Genomic DNA, 22888 nt, shown 5'->3' on the forward strand with positions numbered 1-22888 from the left:
CTTTTTTAATGATGTTTTAAGGCATTTTGAGCTGATAGGTGTAGTGTTCATGTGCAGTAATGCTGACATGAGTAAGTAGGGTGATAATGTATGGGTTTTTTATATTCCTTCTAAATCTCTGCTTTCTCGTGTTCCATCCTTCTTAAAGAGCAATCCATTAATGTAGTAAAGGAGCTGTGTGATGAGGATGTGACTGAGCCTGAAGAAGCCAAATTTGAATGCGAGATATCCATTCCTTCTATGAAACCTCCCAAGTGGTATCTGCGTGAAGAAATCTTACAGGCTGGCAGAAACTTGATTATGCAGCAAGAAGGCACCATCCACCGGCTGACCATACCGAAAACCACCACTGATATGACAGGCACCATTCAGTTCTCAATTGGCAAATCCAAATCCACAGCCAATCTGCTCATCAGAGGTAACGTATCCTGGCTTGATTTACATCATGAAGATGAAGAATTAATTAACGTACAGTCTTCCTTCACTGGAGTCTTTGAAATATTGTGTGTTTTCTGGAGGGTCTGCTCCATTTCCTTTTAAAAGTCGTTGGACACTAAATAAGACAGCTGCATCTCAGTAAAAGATCTGTTTGAATAGTTGTGATGTGCTTACTATTCAGACCTACAGAGCTGAGGTTTTGTCCTTGGCTATACCAAAGAAGTCAAATCAGGTGGAATTAATTGTATTTCTGAACTAGACAAGTTTAAGTTTGGTAGCACCTAAATTTGATGCAGTTTGTCATTGATTTCATCTGAAGGAAACTTCCAGGCTTCTTATCTGCTGTTGTCCCCAGCGTAAGAGTCTCCATTCACATCCTGAAGTACTTGTTATATTTTCAACTCACTCCTATTTGAAAAAAAGCCTCAACTGGGAGCAATTTAATAAGCACAGAACAAGAGCTGGACCTTGCATTTAGTAGATAATATACAGTATTACTTTATAGAAATGTAGTCAATGGCATTCCCTATAGGCAATCGTTTGTTTTATCTTTAGAGTGGTTCAAAGAACAATTGTGAACATGGAATTAATTGGAATGGAATACACGCAAGAGACTTTCCTCTTCTTCCAATTGTCCTCATCCTTTCTTCTCTTCCACCCCTGTTTTGCAGATTACCATTTACAAATCACCAGGAAGTTGGAGGACAAGACAGCTTTGGAACGTCATTCTGTCATCCTGTCCTGTGACTTCAGGCCTTCTCCGAAGGTTGTGAAATGGTTCAAGGGCCACCCACCCATCGAGCCCTCTGAGAAGTACAAGATCAAGAGGGATAAGCATTCAGCAGAGCTCAAGATTCTGAAGCTGAAGCCCGATGATGCTGGTGTGTACAAGTGCAAGGCAGGAATTGCAGAGACTTAGGCCACTCTGACAGCTGAATGTATGAGCATGGAGGGTGGCCTCTTCCATGTCCTATTTCACCTCAGATTTCTCTTCTTAAGGTTCTTATTTTTGTAACAGTTCACCTTGTTTCCCCACAGCTCGCAATGTAGAAGTGACGAAGCACCTGCATGATGTGGAAACTGAAGAAGAGAGCTCTGCTGTCTTCTCCTGCGAGCTGTCCCATGATGACGAGGACGTGGAATGGTTCCTGAATGGCAACCTCCTTTACACCAACAATTACAATGACATCAAGAACGTTGGCAGTTGCTGCACACTGACAATGAGTCAGGTTAAGCCTGAAGATGCTGGCACAGTGACAGTGAAGTCAGACAAGGTGTCAGAAAGCGCGCGCCTGAAGGTGATAGGTGGGTCTGGTCACAACCCTCCTGGATGTAAGAGATGCTAAGGAGCTCCAGTTCATTCTATTGTGAAGCAATCCTGCTTCTAAAGCTCACCTCTCTGGGGTGACAAGTTATCAGGGGCTTTCTTCCAGTGGAAGGTTCCATTGCAGCAGATATAAACGAAGGAGGATGGTTTTGGTGTCCTGCCAAAGCATTCCATTGCTTTTTATCATCATTTTACTTAACACAAGAAGAGTTACAGGAGCAATTTTTTTACTGCTTCAGTGCCATGCAGTGTCAATGCTGTTGTCTCCAAGGATTTATGACTGCAGGGAGAGATCAGCTTATCCTCTTAATCCTGTGGCCTGCTGTATGAGCTCTGCTCCATGTGAGGGCAATGCCAGCTCTCCAGCTTTAGAAGAGCTGCATCCCAATAACTTCATATGATATCAGTCCCACCCACAGCAATGCAGGCTGTCCCTCCTGTTCCCTGTATTCTCCTACTGATTAGTTCAGAATTCCTTAAAGCGCATTCTGTCAAGAGACATGAAACCGCTTTAGGTTCTATATTGGTGTTGTCAGTACTGGTAAAGATTTATTGATCTCTCCTTAAAAAGCTGAAAGCAACTGGAAATGTCTCAACTTCTGTATCACGTTGTTCTGTTTTGCCTGTTTAATTACAGAGAAGCCTGCTGTCTTCATGAAGTCCTTGGATGATGTTTTTGGTGAGGAGCGGGGTGTGATTAAATTGGAATGTGAAGTCTCTAAAGAGAAGGTCAAACCAGTGAGGAAAAAGGACGGTGATGTGCTCACTTCTGGCAACAAGTATGAGCTGGTACAGTCTGGGAAGACCCTATGTCTCCTTCTCCATGACCTCGAGAAGCCAGATGCAGGTTTCTATACCTGTGATATTGGCACTGATGTTGCCAAGTCAAATGTCGGCGTTCAGGGTAAGTACTGTGGAAAGTGAAGGAGTGCTAAAAGCACATTCAGTGTGGTCACTATGTCTTACACCTATTCCCCCACGAGCCTTAATAGTTTCTACAATAGAACTGTATTTCTGCAATTTAGCGCAGTGATGTCTGGAAAATTCCCATTGCTTTTGAAGTAAATGTATCTCCTTTTGCCATGAAAATCACAAAAAACGTCAAGAATGTCCTGGAAATGTTTCCTTTCTAAACATCCCTAAAATGGAGAAATGGTTTGAACACCAGTAGGGGTAGGATGGTAACAAATTAGCTAATAGAAACATTTAATGTCTTGTCGTAGGCAAAACCCTTTTTCTCACGCAGCATCCTAGAGTTGTCCTCTCTGTTAGGTTTTTCCCTCTGTAGCTCATTGAATCTTCATTGTGCTCCATGGACTGAGCTGCTCTCCTTGTAGTTCTTCCAGAGCAAAGCCAAGAGATTCACGTCTCTTTTTTTTTATAGCTTTCTGGTAATTCTGAGTGGAGAATGTCTTAGAGAATACATCAGTGAGGAACGCAGCCATGATCTGCAAATCCTGAGTTCAAACACCAGTACTGCTACTCACATTGGTCACGAATGCCTTTTCTCCATCTAAACCTCATACTAACCTATCTCTTATCTTCCAGAGCTGAATATTGGCATTAGCAAACGGCTGAAAAACAATGAAATCCAGGAGGTAGAAGATTGCACTTTTGAATGCATTCTGTCCCATGAAAGCATTGATGAGTTCAAGTGGACACTGAATGGAAGCAGAGTGGAAAGTGGTGGGCGATTTAAAGCTTCTAACGTGGGTTGGTAAGAGACTCTCCTTATCAAAAGTGTGACTTCTACTGACTCTGGGGAAGTCGTTTTTATTGCCCGTGGTCTAACCTCCAAAGCCTCTCAGTCTGTGAAAGGTAATGAGATGGGAGAGATTCTGGGGTCTGATTCCTTCAACTGTCTTCTGATAAGATTGTCATGAGAGCTAACTCATAATATGGTTAAAGTGAATAGCAACCTTCTACTTGAACCTTGAAGCACTGAGAATTTCTCTTAAAAATATGTAAAAGGAGGAACCATTTGACACAAATGTGAGAACTACCCAAAGCACTGGGGTAGTGTTGGAAATGGGCATCTCACTACAGCTTGTTCCATTAACAGTAAATCAGGAATGATCTGTTGAGGGAACTGTGGGAGCAAATATCCTCTAAGTATAAGCTGAAGGGATGGCCTTCACATCATCTAGCTGTACAACAAATTCCTATCTAGAACATGTGCATCTGAGAGCATCATCTGAGGCTCCCAGTGTGATCAGTGGAGAGAAGGAAGAGGCAGTTTTCAGACATGGTTCATCATCCTCAATGGGGTAGATTTAAGAGAGAATTAATGGTGCCTGCAATTCTATTGTCTGTACTTTACAGATTACTGCTGGCTGTAGGATGGCGTCTGTTGCAAGTGCCTCTCTAACTTATGTCCAGCATGTAGATGCGTGTATTTTGAGAGAGGCATCCTACCCTAAGTGTATGTTACTCAAAAAGCATGTTTTCTTTCAGAAAAACCTACTGAGGTAACAAAACAGCTGGAGGATAAGACAGCAGCAGCAGGGCAAGACATCAGCCTGAGCCGTGAGCTGTCGAAACCAGATGTGAACATCAGGTGGTACAAGGATGGCAAAGCAATCAGAAAAAGCCAGAAGTACGACTTGCAGTAGGAGGGAACTGGGGCCATTCTGATCATCTATGACTCTACCGCCAAGGACAGCGGGGAGTACACCTGTGAGACAGAGGACTCTGAAACAAAAGCCAGGGTCACTGTGCAAGGTGAGTTGAAAAGCACACTGGGGATGGCATGTAGAGAAGTCGAGGTAAATATCTGCAGCCTGTGGGTGATGTTTTTCTCTTCTGTTTCCTTGAGCGGGATCAATTCTTAGTTTTCAGAAAATATGGTGGATTAAAATATTTTAGTTAAAATAATCTCTAAACTGAATGATAAATGGCATGAGAAAGCAAAGCTGAGAACTAAGCTCCAGAAGAGAAAACAAAGTCAAGTATGGCATATTTAGAGACAGGTGAAGAACCCTTGAGCTCACTGAGGAGTACTAGCATACTCTGGAATGTCTCTTGGGCTCCCTACAGCACACATACTTGCTCTGGGGCATGTCTGGATGTCTGTAGAGCTAATTGCAGGGCCCTGAGAAACCTCTGGGGCACATTAGGGGGCACTGGTTTCCATGTGAGTGTTTCCAGGTTCCCAGAAGTCAACAGGGAAGCCTTTGGAGACCCCTTGGGAAGACTCAGTGGGGCCCTAGAGTGATGTAGCAGCTTGTGTTGGTTGCATCTGCTTGGCAGGGAAGCGAGTTCCCTGGTGGGAGCTGACTGACTGGGAGGTGATTCCCTTGGTTTAATTAATTTAATTACCTGGATTATAATTAAATAACACTGTTCAGCGTTCAATCAAGATTATATTTTTCCAAAGTACTGCAGTCGTGCATCTGTAGCAGCTTTCCTAAAATATATCGAGTTTATTCAAAATTCCAGTGATGCTCCTAAAGCACTTGAAGTGCATTTGAGGTGGCGAGTGACAAAACAGCTCTGAGAGAATCATCATCAAATCAGAACATTGGAACGGTAACTAATAGCAGAGATTCTGATAAGAATATTTAAATTTTCAAATTACCTTTTTCTAAAGTTGTATTTCACCAAGTTTCATCAATATGCACACTGAAGAGCTGACTTGCTATGTTTCTTTTTATAAAAAATCATGTGTTACAATTGAGAAAAGAAGGTATAGCATGTAACATCCTCCAAGTAAAGTGCAAAAAACATTTCTTCACAGTTCCAATTAATGTCTTATGTTTTGTTCAGACTCACTAAATGATGTATTTCAGGGTACATCACATGGGAATATAAGAAGACTATTCAGAACAGGAGCTGCAGAGCAAGATGAACAGCATGTGAAGGTAAGGCCGGGAACCAAGGACACAGCTTTTGTGTCACTCAGCCACCTGTGGCAGAGGTCAGGATTTCAGCAGGGATTTCTGCAGACGTTCCTTGAACACCCCCAGGGTGGGTGACTCCACCACCTCCCTGGGCAGTCCATTCCAGTGCCTGGCCACCCTTTCTGAGAAGTAATATTTCCTAATGTCCAGCCTGAACCTCTCCTGCCGCAGCTTGAAAACATTCCCTCTAGTTCTATCAGTAATGACACGAGAGAAGAGGCCAAGCACCAGCTCACTGCAACCTCCCTTCAGGAAGTTATAGAGAGCAATGAGGTTTCCCCTGAGCCACCTCTTCTCCAGGCTGGACATTCCCATCTCCTGCAGCCTCTCCTCATATGGCCCCATTGTGCTTCAGACCCCTCACCAGCTTTGTTGCCCTTCTTTGAACACGTTCCAATGCCTCAGTGTCTTTTTCTCAGTGAGGGGCCACAAACTGGACGCAGAATTCGAGTTGTGGCCTCACCAGTGCTGAGTACAGAGGGACAGTCACCTCTCTGCTCCTGCTGGCGTCACTGTTTCTGATGCAAAATGTATGTAAGTGTCACATGTGTGACATCCTTCTTGATGGAGTTCTGTGACTGGAGTTCAATGGATTTGAGAGCTGACTTGAAGCCTGTGGGCATCACCCAGGAGTTGGGGTGAGAGGATGAGGCGTAGGAACAGGAACCTCTTTGGTCGTTATTAACTCCCAACATTTTGGTCAGGAATCTCTGTGTGTTTCTTTATCATGTAAAGAACAGAGTCATTGTGCAGCTTGTGAATGAATTGATTCACGCCTGCTGATTGGTGCTGTTCTCTACAGGGAGCTGCAATGGAAATGGACACTTGTGGTCCACTGTCCAGCCCCCTCCCGTGTTGGATTTTCTGGGCTTTGAGACACGTCTTCCAGATGCACTTTGTGTTATTTCTGATGTGTTGACCTGTTGAGCTCCAGCCCCAAAGGAGGATTCAAGTACTACCATTGGGAATGTAGTATTTCTTGCTAAACAGAATTCATGTGCACCCTTGTCTTTCGTCTGCACAAAGGATCTTGTAATCATCTCTGTCTGTGTTTCTTTTAGACCCAGAGAAGGAGCAGAGAGGAACACAGACTTGGGTGAATCTTCATTCAGGAGCAGGGACACGTCATGCTCATCTGAGGTGTCTGGCTGACAGCAAGAGCAGAGAGGTAAGTTTCATAGGGTCGCGTGCCCATTTTATTTTATTTTTCATTCATGATGCATAGAGGCGTTCCCCAGACAAAGTGAGCATTTCTCAACTGGACTTTCTAGAAATGAGCTAGGCAGTGAAAATGGGTTTGAAGCATTCCTAAGAGCCCCGCAAGAGAATGCTGAGAGTTAATCTGGCACCCTCCTTTGGAAACGTCCGTTGTCTGTCAGCTCTTCAGCTGTGCCCTAACACCTCCCATTGCGCTGCCACACCAGGATAGAATTCCAAGCCCACACTGAGTCCTGGAATGTTGTGGTGCCGTGTTGGAATCAGATGTGACCACGTGGTCTTGGCTCCCCGCCTTGTGGGGGGTCATGGTGGACCAGGCTGTTGGCCGTTGGTGATGTCATAAGCGGCTGGAATGAGGGGAGGAGCGGTGCGTTCTGTGTTCCTTTGTGGGTGAGCTAGTGGTCGGAGTGGTTGGTTGTCTTGTTGTTCTTGTGCCTTTTGTGCCGTTAGTTAGTTAGTTTTGTTAGTTAGTTAGTTTTGTTAGTTAGTTAGTGTTGTTAGTTAGTGTTGTTAGTTAGTTACTGTTGTTAGTTAGTTACTGTTGTTAGTTAGTTCCGTTAGTTAGTTAGTTCCGTTAGTTAGTTAGTGCCTTTAGTTAGTTAGTGCCGTTAGTTAGTTAGTGCCTTTAGTTAGTGGCTTTAGTTAGTATCTTTAGTGCTTTTTCTTCTCACCGTCGTGTGCAGCAGCTTGTAGGTAAGCTGAGCTGACGTGCGATGGATGGGTGGGCAGTGAGGTGTTGAGAACTGCTGGCTGTTTGAGCTCACAGCACCGTATTGCTTACTCTTGACCATCAGACGTAATTTTCCCCGGTACACACGTTCCAAAGGGGGTATCAGTAAAGTTGGCACCTGTCCCGTGCTTCTTCCATTGTCTTTGCTCAGTAGTGGAAGCATTGTAAAGTTGCTGGGCGGACAGGCATCACGTAGCCTGAGACTCAGCATGTCTTGCAGCAAGTGGGTGGGACAGTTGTGCTGTGTGTGTTATTCCATGACTGTCTTAGCCCTGCTCACTGACCTGCTCTTTCTCTCTCCTCTCCTCACCCTCCGCCCACTGCCTCAGTGCAGCTTTTGCTCTCATTTCATCCGAGCAAAGCGACAAGGAACTGCTGCAGATAGCTTGAGGTGATCTCACTGCCAGGTACGTGCCATGTTTTGTCCCCCGCATGGTTTTGCCGCAGGGTATGCGCGGGTAGCTCTGAAGAAGTCTGTCCATACTGTGCTGTGTGAATAGAGAAAACAGAAGTGTGTTTCTGCTCTGTTCCAGCTGTTCACACTTGCTGTGATGGGTGCTGCGTGCAGTGGGATCAGCCGTGAGCCTGAGTTGGCGGCGACGGAGGTACAGTATGAAGCTCTGGCCAGTCTTTTTTCCCTGTGTTGAGCCATTAGAAGGAGCTGCAGGTGTACTCTCCTGCAGGAAAGAATGGGCCAAAAAGGGCCTGGCCACCTGTCTGTGCCAGTGCCATTGCTGATTAGTCTGGGTAGAGAGAGATGCATCTTTGCATGGCCTGGCAATGCACGCCAGAAAGGGAAATAACTGTGATGAGACGTGCAGCTCCTTCTGAAGTGCTCCTGATAAGGACTGAGCGCATTTGCTGCAGCTTTCTTTGCAGATGTGCTCCTCACCTTGAAATCCTCCTGGTTTGTCCTCATCTCCTGACCACGGCCTGTGCTCTGTTTTGCAGGCTGATAACATGCGGGAGCCGCAGCTGGTGCGTGCTATGTCATCTTTAAACGTACCAGCGATTGCGGCAGCCCATGTTATTAGGAGCCACGTCGCCCAGGGGCCGGATGAGCTCTCTCTGGAGGTAAGCAGTTCCAGGCGTTCCTTGTTGTTGTGCACAGAATTAGTATAGAGTGTGAACGCCTTGGGAATACTCTCATATTTTGTGTCGTAGAAGAAGGCTTTTGTTTTAGCTGTGCTGAAGCTGGGATTGATGTTTCAATCTTTTGCAGGTTGGAGACATCGTGTGCATTGTTGATATGCCACCAAATGAGATGAGCCCCTTTTGGAGAGGCAAGCGTGGCTTTGAGATAGGAACACATTTTTGACTAGAGAGCACAGCTTCAGTAGAGTCGGGAATCTCCGGTTGGAGCTGCTCTGCCTGCACAGGATGGCTGCTGGATGCAAACAGTTGCCCTGTGTCGGTGTCAGAGGACCTTCCCTTTGGCTCTGGGCTTGGGCTAATGCCCACCTGTCTTTTTGTTCTTATTACAGGTTGGTTTTTTCCCTGGTGAGTGCGTGGAACTCATCAGGGGAAAACTGCCCGAGTCCATCCTACATTCATTGCCAAAGCCAGGTGCGTATTTTACATTTGACAATGCGGGTTAGTAAAATGGGGTCTGAACGTGGCTTTCAGGGGGTTCATTAATGCCCGAGTTGAGCAAGCTTAGAAAGAGAACTGCATTAAGCTCCTTGGGCACCTCCAGGGATGGGGAAAATCCGTTCTTGTGTGTCCTTGTTGGGAACATGCTTTCTGTTGTTACGTGTTCTGTTGAATGTGTTGCACTCGGCCTCGTCCAACCGAGCCAGGGCTGAAATGAACTTGTTTTTTTGTTTTGTTGCGCAGAGCCAAAGAAACGGGGCAAGTTCATCTCCTGCCTTCGTTCCCTGTTGAAGGCCTGCCCCAGGAGAGCGAAGCAGCCTGAGCCTCCAACATTCTCGGGATCCATGACCCTGCTTGACATCGTTGAGAGGTATTTAGCCAACAGGACTTGAGGGCTGAGCTGTAGGAATGGAAGCATCCTCTGCTGTTTGAAACAGAGCGCTTTTCTAAGCTGTGTTTCAGCAGAAACCAGGCATTGCCCGGAACAGGCAACTATTGGCAAGGGTTCGGTGCAGCTCTTCCCTCACCCTGCACCACGACTGACAGCATGCTCTGTTTTCTCTGCAGAATGAGTTCTCCCAGTAAGAGGGCAGAGTCAGCAGCTTGCAGTTGGCGTTCCTGCTTCTGCCTGGGCAAACCATCCCCTGTGGCCAAACGCCAACTGCAGAGCAGTGCCAGGGAGCCCTCTGAAGCTGAAGTCGTGGTCCTGGCAGGTAAGCATGCAAATCCAGCTTTCAAATCACTGCTTGTCAGCAACACAGGTAGAATTCATGCTTTCAGTGGGCTTGTACATCCTTCTGGCATTCAAGCCTGTGCCTGACATCTTCAGTTGACCCCTGTCTTTCCCAAATGAGTCTCTTGTCAACACAAGAGCTGGACCTGCACGAGGATCACTTTCAAGACAGTGACACTGTTGCTAGAAGCCTATTTGCTTCTGCCCACCATCACTGCATAGCCAAATGTCAAGAACCTGTTTCATGATTCATCTTGTGAAACTTTGACACTAACTGCTGTGCGTCTACTCCTTCCTAGGTGACCCGAGCCCTTGTATATCTCCAAGACGCCAGGCATGTTACGATGCAGCATCCTGTGATTCCATCAATGAAGAACTGTTACTAAGCACAGGATGCTGCAGTTCAGATGAAAGCCTTCCGTATAACATCAGTTATAAAGGGAAGAATGCCATCATCGTTGAAGCTCTCGTTCATCCCATACCTGTTGAAGCTGCTGACCTGAGCCTGCCAGACTCCTCAGGCACCAGCCTGAACCGAGTGCCTTTCGAGGACAGCCCAGCCCAAGCACAGCACGAGTGCCCCGACAGCAGCACAACCATGCAGGCTCAGGTCAGCATTACAGAGGAGAAGCCAAACATCTTGGAGGGGGAGGTAGAATCAGGCCAAGAGTCCCAGGCTCCGGGCAACAGCACGACTTCTGAGACACTCTCGTCAGACAACAGAGAATGAGTCCCATCTTTCCTCCAGACCTCACACCCCCTCCTTTTTCCTATTGAATAAAGGCACGCTCGTGCTCAATCAACGCCTTGACTGAATTCTGAGTTTTCATTCGCAGAGATTGGGATGAGTACAAGAAACAGCAAGACAGCTCAGCTTGCAACGCTCTGGCTGTGGGGTGCGTGCAGGGACACTGTAACCATACAGGGAAAGGCTTCCACTGCTTCCTCAAGCTGTAGTCCAGCCCTGCTACTGCTCTGTGGCACAAAGCCCTGAGGGATGTTCCATATTGTTAACCTAAGTGAAGCCAGCTTCATGCACTGTGTTTTGTTGTTGCTGGGTGAGAGGGGGATGCACGTTGGTGAGAAGATGAGCATTGCTGGATCTGCCACGAGTGTCCCTTCTGCCTCTAAGAATATGTCCTAAGTAGGATGTGAACACTGCTGGCACTTCCTCATTGCACGTGCTTGGAGGATCTTCAGTTCTTGCACATTCAGGATGTCTGTCAGTGACTACGAGGAAATTCTCAAGTACTAGGAATTCCATGAAACAGTTGGAACGGGTAAGTGTCATCTTTGTACAGAAACAGCACGCCTAACAGTCTGTCTCACCACTCTAGAATTAATCTGAGAATAGATTAACAGCTCTTGTCAGTTCTCTAAGTCAGGTTTCATTTGTATAAATTTGAAATTCGTTTTTTAAACCAGTTGGAAATTGTAATGTTATATTAGAGAAGAATTCACACTCAACTTTAAGCATCTGTGTTTTGATTTGTAGGTGGTTTTGCCAAGGTAAAACTCGGGCGGCATCTTCTTACTGGTGAAAAAGTTGCACTAAAAATCATGGAGAAAGTTACTGTAGGGGTAAGCCAAAAGGCATTTAAATATGATAATATCTTCTGTTGGAGTTGTGGAGTTCTCAAGAACACGGGGGCAGGTGGGATGGTACATACGAATGCAGCCTACTGGTCCCATTGCCTTTTGAAAGATGCTGTAGAGCTGGAAAAAGTTTAACAGAGCACCACAAATCTTGTTGCTGGTTGTTCAGAGGGCAGAATTCTCTGGCTTTGAAATGGAGGAAGTTATTACATCATTACATTACATTACATTATTGTTACATTATTACAGCAACTTTACCAAAATGCCAATGAAAATGCTGAATGTTTTACTTTTCATTTTTCACAGCTCTGTTTCAGAATTTCTATGGGAGTGATGTCAGTCATTGCTGAGTTGATGTTGAATTGTGTACTGTCCCATATGTGCTTTTTCTGTTCCACAGCAGTCAGATGTGGTACCTGGTATGTCACAGTAGTTAGCGATTTCATCGCTTGCTTTTATGGTCTCTTAAGGATGACTTGCCTCATGCTAAAACAGAAATTGATGCCATGAAGAACTGAAGTCATCAACATGTTTGCCCATTGGATCACGTAAGAGAGACATCAAAGAAATATTTATAGTCATAGAGGTACGAAATAGTTTCTGCTTTCTGTGCTGTCTTTCTTACTTATCTTTCTCTGATACTCTCTAAATGCATTTTCAGATAACCTTATCTTACAGGGAAGCTGTTTGATTGCATTGTTTCTAAGGACCGCCTTTTGGAAGAGGAAGCTCCAGTCTTTTTTTGACAGACTGTTTCAGCAATTGCTTCTGTTCACAGTCAGGGTTATGCCCAGAGACCTCAAACCAGTGAGCCTGAACTGCAGTCAGTCTTCCATAAATAATAATGAATGTGTTTTTATTTTTCTGTTGGCAGAGAGAGTTACAGTACTCCACTCCATTCCAGTGGATTGCAGGAGAGAACTGAAGGGGGGAGAAGTAACACAAAGTAGAACTCATGGGTTGAGATAGAATTATGTACTGAGATAGAGAAAAGGATAATAGTTATGATGAATGCAAAAGCAATTGCTCACCACCTACCAATCAGTGTCCAGTTAGCCTCCTAGTAGTGGAAGAGATTTACATGAAGTTATACCCCCTTCAAAACTCCTTCCACAATATGTCATATAGTATGGAATATCCTTTGGCCAGTTTAAGTCAGCTGTCCTAGTTCTGTTCCTTCTCACTTCCTTGGGCTCTCAGCTGAGATTGACTGTGGCTCTGTACAACGCTGCCTGGCAGCAACTGTAAGCATCACTGCGCTATCTCCATTGTTTCTCTAGAATGAAAACGTAGTATTATATCAGACACTGAAGAAGATAATTCAGTCCCAGCTGAAACTCAGATAATAACTTGTGCTTAGGATTCTTTCCCTACAGGAAATGTTAGATATTTATTGCTATGTGGTACTGTGTTCTGTAGCTGAGCTGGATTTTGTTATCCTTGAAGAAGTATCTTCCTCTGAAAGGGGAGTAAAACATGATGCTCCTAATGAGCGGAGCAGAGACACAGATCTGATCTGAGTGTTGGTTTCACATTTTTGTGATGCTCTTTGCTGCAGTTTGTATCTCGAGAGAAGCCCTTGTGGTGTCAGTCTGTTGTGTAACCTGCTCTAGTTTTGTGCCTCAAGGAAGAGTGATCCTTTAAACAAATGGTGGCTGTACAGAGGGTATGGGGTGAGATGCATTCCTCTGGCCCCATCCAATGGATTTTCTGTCACAAAGATCATTCTCCCCAGCTTCTCTTCTCTGAGTGGGAGCTTCAGCCCCCTGAACAGGCTGGAGGTCATCCATAGAACTTGCTTCAGAGTTTGTTTCAGGTTGTTATCCTTCCTGGCCAAAAACCAGATACAGTATTGTAGATGTGGTGCAATGAGTGTTGAAGCAGGAATGACTTGTCCTGGTCTGGTTGTGCTGCTTTTTAATGCAGCTGATGATCTTGTTGTACTTCTTTTCTGTCAGAGCACACTGCTGGCTTGCATTCAGCCTGTGGTCTCTCACCACTTGTCCTCCTAGTCCCCAGGTCCTTTCCAACAGATACAAGCTAGTATTTCCCACCTGGGATATTGGAAGATGGGAACTTGCCAGCAGTCAGTGAAGATCTCTGAGACAGCGAGAGAGAGCGAGCTTTGAGTAGACTGGGAACCACTGTCCACAGCAGGAAATAAGAGAAGAGAAAAGATGTTTCCTTGGGCATTTGGGTGGAAATCATTCCTGACTGCTTTCTCATCCACCGGGAAAATCTGCTGATTGACAATTTGAAGCTGAAAGACTTTGGACTCTGTGCAAAGCCAGAGGTAAGAGGATGTGTTAAATCAAATACAATGTGCCCCCAAGTAATGCATGTTTGACCACCGTATGCAACAGGGGCTTGTCCAAACAAACTCCTTAAAATCAAGCTGTTTCTGTGGCTGACATGTCATTGCATCTTGTTTGGATTGGCCTGAACTGTATGAGAGTGGTTAACAGATTGCTCAGAAGCACAGGTAGATAATTTTCTCTAGCTAGACTCCCTGTTTTCATAGTCTAAGCTGTAGATAATCTTGTAGGTATATCACCTGTCTTATGCAAGGGTCTGTAATAGGAGCATGGGGTTGGTGTGCCTAAGGAACCCTCTAAGGAACTGCATGTAGGATGAGATTGTGGATAGAATAAAATGACTTTTGCAGGTGACGTACAAATCCTGTGATTGCATATGCTTGAACTGAATTGTTTCTTGATCTTCAAACTGATTTCCAGAAGCCTTTATTAACATGTAAGATGGGTGCTGGTAAGAAAGAATGGGAAGACTGCCTTACTGATTCCAAGAGAATTACTTATCCTCAAATGATTTTTCCTGGCCAAAGTTAGAGCCTCTCACAGGTAATCGAGACCAACAGGCTGTTGTTGCACAATCAACAGGCACAATCTAGATGATCAGCTGAGGAAAATAAAGCATCATGCCAAGGGTACTAGATAAGTGAGCAGCTTGAGATCTGCACATTTATGTGATACTCATGGTCTTAGACAATATTTGTTTAGTGAGGTCACATTGAATGAAAACAAAATCTAAGATTAATGAAAATATACAAAGGAGAAGAAGCCTCTGAGGCTTCTGAAGTGTTATGACCAGAAGACATAAACTCTGTTTTTGAAAGAGCAATTTGCTCTGTTAATTATCCATCATTTTTGTGCAGTCTGTTTTGTCAGACTTGTCTTTAGCTTCCAAGTTGTATGTGAAGACTTGTTTGCACTGTAATGCACAATGTACGAAAAATTGAGAGATGAAAATGTGAAGAGTTTTTCTATCTTTGATTTCATGTCTGGAATTTTGGAACCCACTGCTTGCAGTTGTTAATCTGTCCAAACTGGTCTGGTTTGCAATGCCCTCATACTTCTTGAAAAGCTCTGCTGTTAAAGGCAGAACAATTCCTACAAGTGCCATGGCCCCACTGTTGTTCTAATTCTTGTTTCTTTGTTTTCCACACACTGCTTTTCAAGCCTCCTTTTTCTTTACAGTCCAAGTGAGAATTGCACTGTGAGGTGTCTGAACCTTGTTGTGCCTCTACATAAAGAGAACAGCAGCAAAGCCTGACAGGTGACTGTGCTGACAGCTCTCGTAGCCAGTAACATGTAACTGTGCTAAATCCCTTGTGATGGCTTTGATTTAATTTTTGCCAGTGAAATCCTTGTAAAAGGAACTGCAGCAGTGTGATGAGCTAAGGTGAAGATGCTGGTTTTAGTAGTGCTCAAAGCTGAGTGGAAGGGCAATTGAATGAGGGTTATATGCTTTCTGTGGACAATAAGGTTGTGGTGCTGTTGGGGTGGGTCCAGAGGAGGGGCCACTGTGATGATCAGAGGGTTGGAGCAGCTCTCCTATGAGGAAAGGCTGGATTGTGGCTCTGGGCAGCCTGGTCTGGTGGTTGGCGACCCTGCACATAGCAGGGGGTTGGAACTGGATGATCTTTGAGATCCTTTTCAACCCAGGCCATTCTATGGCTGTACAGTTCCATACTGGAACAAATATAAAATGCTAACTATGTAAAACATGGAGTCAAACCTGTGTGATTTGTCCACACCAGGAGGTGATTAGAAAACAATTTTTTAAGCTACAAAGCTGCTTGCATGAAAGGAAAAGAAAATAAAACTACAAGAAAAAGGGAAAACCTTTCTTCCTGAAAATAGGAAGAATAATGGACCTGACATGAAATTTGGGTGAAGCTGCCTGATTTTATGAAGCTATTCCCATTATTTTCTTGGTGCTGTGTTTCCCAAATGAGTGGTTTCTGGCTGTGCTGCAGCACCAGTCTGCATGTGAACATCAACTCTATTCACCATCTGGGAAGATTAGGACTTCCCTTCTCCCACCAGCACCACTGAATTACAGTTACTCAGTGGTTAAACAAAGGAATCCTTAAAGAAGGGTTTACAGCTGTCGTGTTATCTGAAGTGCTTGGGGCATTCTGATGCTATTAAGCTCTATGTATTAACAAGTTCAAAAAGAAAAGGTAGGCATCTGATTGTTGTGCCAGTTTCTAAGTGATTTGGAAAGCTGTACCACCCAACCACTCCTTCTGTTGATGGAGGTGACAAAGCTCAGTTTAATTTCTGACTGCTGTTTAAATCCTGAAGCTGGAGCTGGTTCCTGGAGCAGAAAAAGCTCGGAAGCTGTCCCTCCTACAAGCAGGCACCTCTGAGCAAAATATGACATCTCAATTTCTGATGGTAAGGTCAGGAGATCTGATTCCAGCGTCTAGCTTTCAGCTTCATGCTATGTTAGTGGGACCTTTGGCATCTAGCACTGACCAACAGCAACTGACAGGCTGGTAACAGTGCACCCCAAAACAGTTATGTGTCTATTTATGTTATGAGGGAAAATTGCATTGCATTGAGATTTCCTATTTTTACACTTTGCAGATCTAACTCGATGTTGGAAGAATCCTGTACGCCATGTTCACACCATTTTCCATGAGCTGGATGAGTCTGTTGTTGGCATTTTAATACCATTGACCAGGCAGGCAATATGTATGGAGTATTTGGCTCTCTCTACAGTCATGAATGTTTGAGTATCTTCAACATGTGGCTCATTGCTTCCATTTCAGGCTGCCCAGAGAAGCTGTGGATGCCTGTCCTTGGTGTTGAAGGCGAGGTTGGATGGGTGATGGGCAGCCTGAGCTGGTTAGTGGGCAGCCAGCCCATGGCAGGGTGTTTAGAACTGGATGATCTTGAAGGTTTCTTCCAACCCAAGCCCTCCCGTGATCCTATGATTCTGTGATTTCACTCAGGTTTATTAAGATGAGTTCTCCTAAATGCGCTGTTCTCCATATGATTATAATTGGAGTCTAGATGGATGACTTAAACCAGACACCAAACTTTCTGATGGCCAAAATGAAATGAAATCAATCCTTTACTGTGTCAGTAGTCTGTAACTAGAGCCCATCAGGTAATTCCCAGCCTCCTGCCTGTATCAGTGGCTGCACACAGTGAAAAAGTCTGATGGGATTTTAACCTCTAAAATGTTCCAAAGCAACCAGAGGGTGAATATATTCACTATGTAAATACCTGCAGGAATAAGCTTGTCATGTATGTCCTCAGGTACCACAGTAGTTAATGGTGGGACTCAGTAGGTCATGCTGAAAGTTGAGTCTGCTGATCTTGAAGGTCTTTTCCAGCCTACATGACCTTATGCTATTATTTCTGTATTTATTTCTGTTCAGCTCCCAGAAAACCTCCCACCCAGCCCCCAGCTGACCCCGTGGTGAAAAATAAAACAGAAACCTCAGTGACGCTGGCATGGTCCCCTCCGAAGATGCAACCCCCATTCCAATCGATGGCTACATTGTGGAAGGCAATAAACTAACTGGCTTCACCTGGGTGAGGTGCCACGAGTCTCATGTCCCCGTCCCAGAGTTCACGGTGAGCAATCTGTCTGAAGAGGCTGATGATCAGTTCCGAGTGTCTGCAGTCAATACGCATGGACAGAGCCCGTCTCTGGAATTCCCAGGGAGCGTGCACCTTGGTAAGCACAAAAACCCCAATGGAAATGGGTCAGTGTGAGCTGAGCAGCTGTGTTGGTTCCCTAAAGATGTTTCATTTGACTTTAAGGATAGTAGTGCATTAACACACCAAAGGCTTTCCTTTATTACTAGTTCTCCTGTCAACCTCCAGCTACCACTAAAGTGATACAAGTTCTGTTTCTGTGAGAGAGACATGAATATACTTATCTTTTGATATCTCACATGTGCAAGAGGCAGAACTTTCTGTAACAGATCTTAAGCATAGAAGTGCTTCTTCCAGCACTCATGCAAAGGGAGAAGTAGAAATGTACCTATGATTTAATCTTCCATCTCTAAATGAGATACCAGACTTGCATCTAAAGAGCATTAAGACATCCATGTTGTTCTTCCTCAGAACCAGTCCTGGCTGTGAAATCCCCCCTAACAACTGGTGAAGCTGTACCTGGAGGGGATGCCATGTTTACTACTGATCTTACAACAATGTGTTGCAGCACTTGGTACCTCAGTGGTAAAGTCTTACAGGAAAGCGAGACCTGCATCATCAAGAGAACCCAAACTACTCACAGCCTAATCATAAAGAACATCACCAAGAATGATGGTGGAGCAGAAGTGAAATTTGTTGCCGAAAATGTTGATGTCAGCACCAAGATGAGAGTGAGAGGTATTTGCTTTGATCCTTCTCCTTTCCTCTTCCAGTCAAGGCATAGTTGCTGTGACCTGATGATTAGAACTGGGGCTGCAGGCATTCACTGCCTGTACCAAATACCTGAAATTGCATCCCATGGACTGATGTGAGTCCTGGTAATGACCTAAACATGATAGCACTGAGTGTAGGGTAAGCCAGTCTACCCAGCTGCTTGGTATCTGAACCAGATTGCTTCATGCCAGCTGATGAATATCTGCAGTTCACAGCTATTGGCCAGTGCATTCAGTCACCAGGTTTACCACTGCATCACCATAGAGCAGTACTTTCAGCTCCAGGTTCAGACAGCCTTTCTGATTGCACTGGAATAATTTAGAAGTAGGGGAGCAATCATTCCAATAATATCTCTATCAATCAGCTTTGCATGACAAAATAGAACAAATAAACATTCATGATGGGAGGACCTGTTTGTCATTGGGTGGAAACCTCTGCAGAAGCATGTTTAGAGCATTCTTAATCAGTAGAAGGAGATGTTTGGTTGATTTTTACTTAGTAAATCCGGCAAGAACACCAAATGAAATATCTTGAATTGCTCAGCAGTGACACAATGATGAGTGCAGGAACAGAAGGTGATACTTTTTCAGAGATGTTGCAGCAAACATTGACCACGTTAGCCTGATATCAATTGAACTAACGAGGCCTTTGCTCCTGACAGGTGCTGCAGTGAGATTTACCAATAAGAGCAAAGATGTAGAAAAGATCTCCGCTCGGCTGCGTGAGGAAGCCAAACTGCAGGCTGAGCTTTCAGACACAGGCGCTACTGTGGAGTGGATGAAGGATGGGAAGGAGCTCAAGGCCAGTGAAAAATATGAACTGCACATTGTGGGGAAGAAACACACCCTGAAAATTCACAACGTCTCAATGGATGATGCTGTAAGTTGTCAGTGCATCTGTGAGGGGGATAAAATGCATGAGTTTGCATGATGAGGCTCTTCATCATCTTCTGCTGGCTTGTCACCCTTGTTGATCCATGGAGAAACAAGAAAGGCCTAGAGTAGTGTATGCACTTTGGCATTGGAGAGCTTACTTAATTGCTTCTTCTCAAAGAACAAACTCCAGAGAGTCATGGAGACATCTCCAAACAGAATTGAATAATGGGACTAAATTGATGGAGAGCAGAACTTCCTGCCACGGCTTGTCAGCTAGTCTTAATTTTGCTTTTCTTCTCTCTGTCATGTTAGCATAATATTTCATACTGGCAGGTCTGCCCAAAGAATTAAATGAATTAGCTGATGGACGTTTCCATGTGCTTTGCACTGTAATGTGACTATCAAATGAGTAATCAATGCTGTTATTTTAAAATCTGTGTTGGCAAGCTGTAAGACAAACAGCTTCTGTTGGTAGCTTGGTTACTGCAGAATCAGCTTTTGTGTATCTCATAGATAGGGAAGAGACCCTTAAGGGTCAGCTAGTTGGACTCCCTTGCAATGAACAGGGGCACCGCAGCTCCATCAGGTGCTCTGAGCCCTGTCCATCCTGACTTTGAACATCCTCAGGCTCACAAATCTTATACCTATGCCACACACTCGCAGTATTTCACCATTCAGCATCACCACTTGTATCTTCTCTTGCTGTAAATCAGAGCTAGCTGGTAAATCATCTGCTGTGCGGGTCAGCTGTGTCTCTCCCATGGGCATCATGTGGCTGCTGGGAGGCTCTGAAGAGCTGCAGCCAGAGGTGTGTCACCCGCTGGGCCTCGTGCCCAAAGGAACCCACAGGAAAGTGTTGTTGCAGTTTGTCATGCACTGCACTGCCATGAGACTTGACGTGCCAGACATCCTCTGACACGTGAGCTCCTGCATCCAGGCAGGACATCTGAGACGTCTCCTTCAGCCTGACGTGGCTGCAGTTTCACACTGGTTTTACTAAGGAAGGAGAAGGCACGTGGATGAAACTCTTTTCCTGCTCTTCCTGGCATTAGCTCATAGTACAAGTAAAGCACTGTCAGGTCAAGCCTGGAGGAGTAATGCTTGTCACTGACCTGTTCCTGTTCAGGGTGGAGCTGGAGGGTAAAATAACACAAGAAATTGTCATTGAAATTCAATATCTGTGAAATTCAGCTGGCTGCATTCACAGAACCTGGCGTTAAGATCTGGTTTCTGGTTTATTTCTTGAACTTCTTTTCCATAACCCAGTCCTCATTTATGAACTGAAGCTCTACTGAAAGCCTTTTGCTGTGTATGCTCATGCTGCAGTGCAGCGCTTGTGACCTTTAACAGCACATTCACATTCCTCTGATCACAGGCTCCTTAAGGTTGATTAAGACCCTCTAGTCCAACTGCTCACCCATCACCACCATTATGCTCACCATCAGCAGGCTAAAAACTCAGCAGAGATGATAGATCAAGCACAACACTGGATTTGGGATGGCTAGAGATTCCTAAGATATTGAAGGGTTGCTTGCAGGTGGTGTTGGCTCAGGTATTCACCCTGCATCCCACCTCCCGTTCTGTTTGGTTGAGAATCATGCATTCTGCAATTTCACTTTGTAATTCAAAGACCCTTTCTTTATCTGTTGAAAAACTGATCTAAAACAAGCCAAGAAGACTCCATTGGAACTGGTGGATGCAGAACAAAGGCATCCCCAAAGGACAAGTTGCACTGTTTGATGAACATTATTGGATGAGAGTTAAGCTAAGATTTAAAAAGTTCTGGGGCTGTCTCTGAGCATCAAATACAGAGGAAGCCTGCATGATTCCCTGAGAATGGATACCTCCTACTTTGGTGCAGGGTGAAGGGAACACTAGCAGTAACTCCTATCACAAAATGTCACGTGGCTCAGACAAAAATGCCATCAAGAGGGCTTAATTAGGAGCAACAAATGGTCACAAGATGGTCTTAGGGCAGGGAAGTAATCTATCTATGTGATACTGATTGATGCTATTAGTTCTTAACAGCTTGACTCTAGAGGGGCTGTTCTTCTTTGGTCACCTAGTTTTAAAAGAATAGAGGGCTCCTGTCTATTACAATTTTTAATGCATTATTTGTTCACTGATGCCATAAATGTGCCTGGCATAGCAATTGGCCTTGGTATATCCAGTGACTGAAAGCAACAGTTGTTGCTGTAAGAAATGCAATACTAAGCTTGGTCTGCCTGTAGCTGACAGCCATCAGCTTGCTCCTCAGGCAGGTTCTGTCTGGATGGAATGAAGGGCATGAAATACTGATGTGCTCATCAAACGCTGCTTGTTAGCTTAGAGACAAGGTGTTGAATAGGTTTGTTCATGCATTGAAAACACGTTACTTAGCTGCCTTCATTTTAGCTACAGAAGAACACGTGCAGAATACAGAATTGATTAAAAGAAATAAGAACTGTCTGCATAGAACTTACTCTTTCCTTACACAGGAGAATCAAGCACACGTTTGTATGTGAGTATCTCCAGAGGTGAAACTCAATCACCCAAATGTAATGAGCAGAGACATTACAATCAGTTCTAACTGTATCTTCATGCTGTGCTGAATAAGCCTGAGTCAGGATGTAAACCACTTTCTCTTTTTTTCTTCAGATGAAGCCATTAATGTTGTCAACAAGCCCAAAATGACTCCAGAAATATCAGTCAGTCCTTCTGAAGACCTGGAGCTGGTGTGTGAGGTGTCAGCTGCAAGCGGAGCTGTTGTATGGAAGAAAGATCAAACAGAGGTGAAGCAGGACCAGAAGACAACCATCATCTCCCAGGGGACGCACCGCAACCTCATGGTCAAAAATGTGACCCTGAAAGACCAATGGAGCTACAGCTGTGAAACAAAAGATGACAAAGCAACATTCCAAGTGAAAGTCAGAGGTCAGAAAATGCTTGGAATCCCAGAGATAAAGGAACACTTCATTTTGTGTGTCTTGCATTTGGAGGATCAACTGACAGCCTCTCTGGTGCAAAACATTTTGGCTATAGGACTTTCTCTGTCATCTAGTATCATAGCAACACTTTTCTACATGTGATTTACATCCAGGAATGAATTACTGCAACAAAGGGGAGTACAGCTGCGAGGCTGCTGGCTAGAAACTCACCTTCAAGATTCATGTAACTGGTAGGAAACACATTTTGGTTGATATTCTTTGATTATTCCCTAGTCTGGCTGTGGAAATGTCTGTGTGAACGTGTCCTCTTTATTCTGCCATGAAACTGTTTTGAGAAGGATGAAAAGAAATGCTTACAAACGTGCAGCTAAAATGATTATTTGTTTTTAACAATATTTCATCCAGCTCTTCCCCTACAATTACTTTTATCATCAGCTGTCCATGGATGTCCAACTGTGATTTGTACAATGTGCAACACTGCTCTACCAGTTGATATTTCAACAGTATTATTTACACAGACGTCCTTTTCTGCTCCAAATCCACACCAGCCATGGGAGAGGGAGTAGGTGAGCATCTTCCTCCATTAGCTTGATCTAAATCTGACAGCTTCATCCAATCCAGGGCTTCTCCAAGACCTTTGAAAATTCTGTTACTGTTGAGGAGACAGCAGGCTTCTGGGCTTAGGTTAGAATATGGTGCCCTGTTGATGGGTCCTGAGAGTGTCCAAGCCTTACATGGAGAAAACCATCACTGCTCTTAAGATGTTTTGCAAGCAGGTGAAACTTGATTGAAGTGTGGCAGTGATGCTTTCTGAGATCTCTGGCCCCTAGTTTTTCTAGGCTTTTTGTTTGCCTCTTAAGATA

The 22888-nt window shown here is 44.6% G+C and overlaps 2 protein-coding genes and 2 long non-coding RNA genes across 4 annotated transcripts; all 4 read left to right on the top strand.

Moving 5' to 3' along the window:
• Nucleotides 1-240: 240 nt before the first annotated feature.
• Nucleotides 241-2689, top strand: LOC146758654 (immunoglobulin superfamily member 22-like). Its single transcript, XM_085514902.1, has 3 exons — nucleotides 241-257; nucleotides 1457-1743; nucleotides 2403-2689. The coding sequence occupies exons 1-3, from the start codon at nucleotides 241-243 to the stop codon at nucleotides 2687-2689; spliced, it is 591 nt and encodes a 196-aa protein (XP_085371028.1).
• Nucleotides 2690-5551: 2862 nt separating this feature from the next.
• LOC146758655 (uncharacterized) lies at nucleotides 5552-8019 on the top strand. Its single transcript, XR_014933997.1, has 3 exons — nucleotides 5552-5625; nucleotides 6726-6832; nucleotides 7942-8019. It is a non-coding gene; the product is annotated as an uncharacterized LOC146758655 (long non-coding RNA).
• A 1754-nt stretch (nucleotides 8020-9773) lies between these two features.
• LOC146758656 (rho GTPase-activating protein 32-like) lies at nucleotides 9774-10899 on the top strand. Its single transcript, XM_085514903.1, has 2 exons — nucleotides 9774-9918; nucleotides 10238-10899. The coding sequence occupies exons 1-2, from the start codon at nucleotides 9774-9776 to the stop codon at nucleotides 10666-10668; spliced, it is 576 nt and encodes a 191-aa protein (XP_085371029.1). The 3' UTR covers nucleotides 10669-10899.
• A 10850-nt stretch (nucleotides 10900-21749) lies between these two features.
• LOC146758657 (uncharacterized) lies at nucleotides 21750-22586 on the top strand. The gene is made up of 3 exons (XR_014933990.1): nucleotides 21750-22011; nucleotides 22178-22255; nucleotides 22461-22586. It is a non-coding gene; the product is annotated as an uncharacterized LOC146758657 (long non-coding RNA).
• Nucleotides 22587-22888: the final 302 nt, after the last annotated feature.

Source organism: Coturnix japonica, chromosome 13, assembly GCF_054131305.1.
Source record: "Coturnix japonica strain WE chromosome 13, WE-NBRP24, whole genome shotgun sequence".
NCBI classification, from domain to species: Eukaryota; Metazoa; Chordata; class Aves; order Galliformes; family Phasianidae; genus Coturnix; species Coturnix japonica.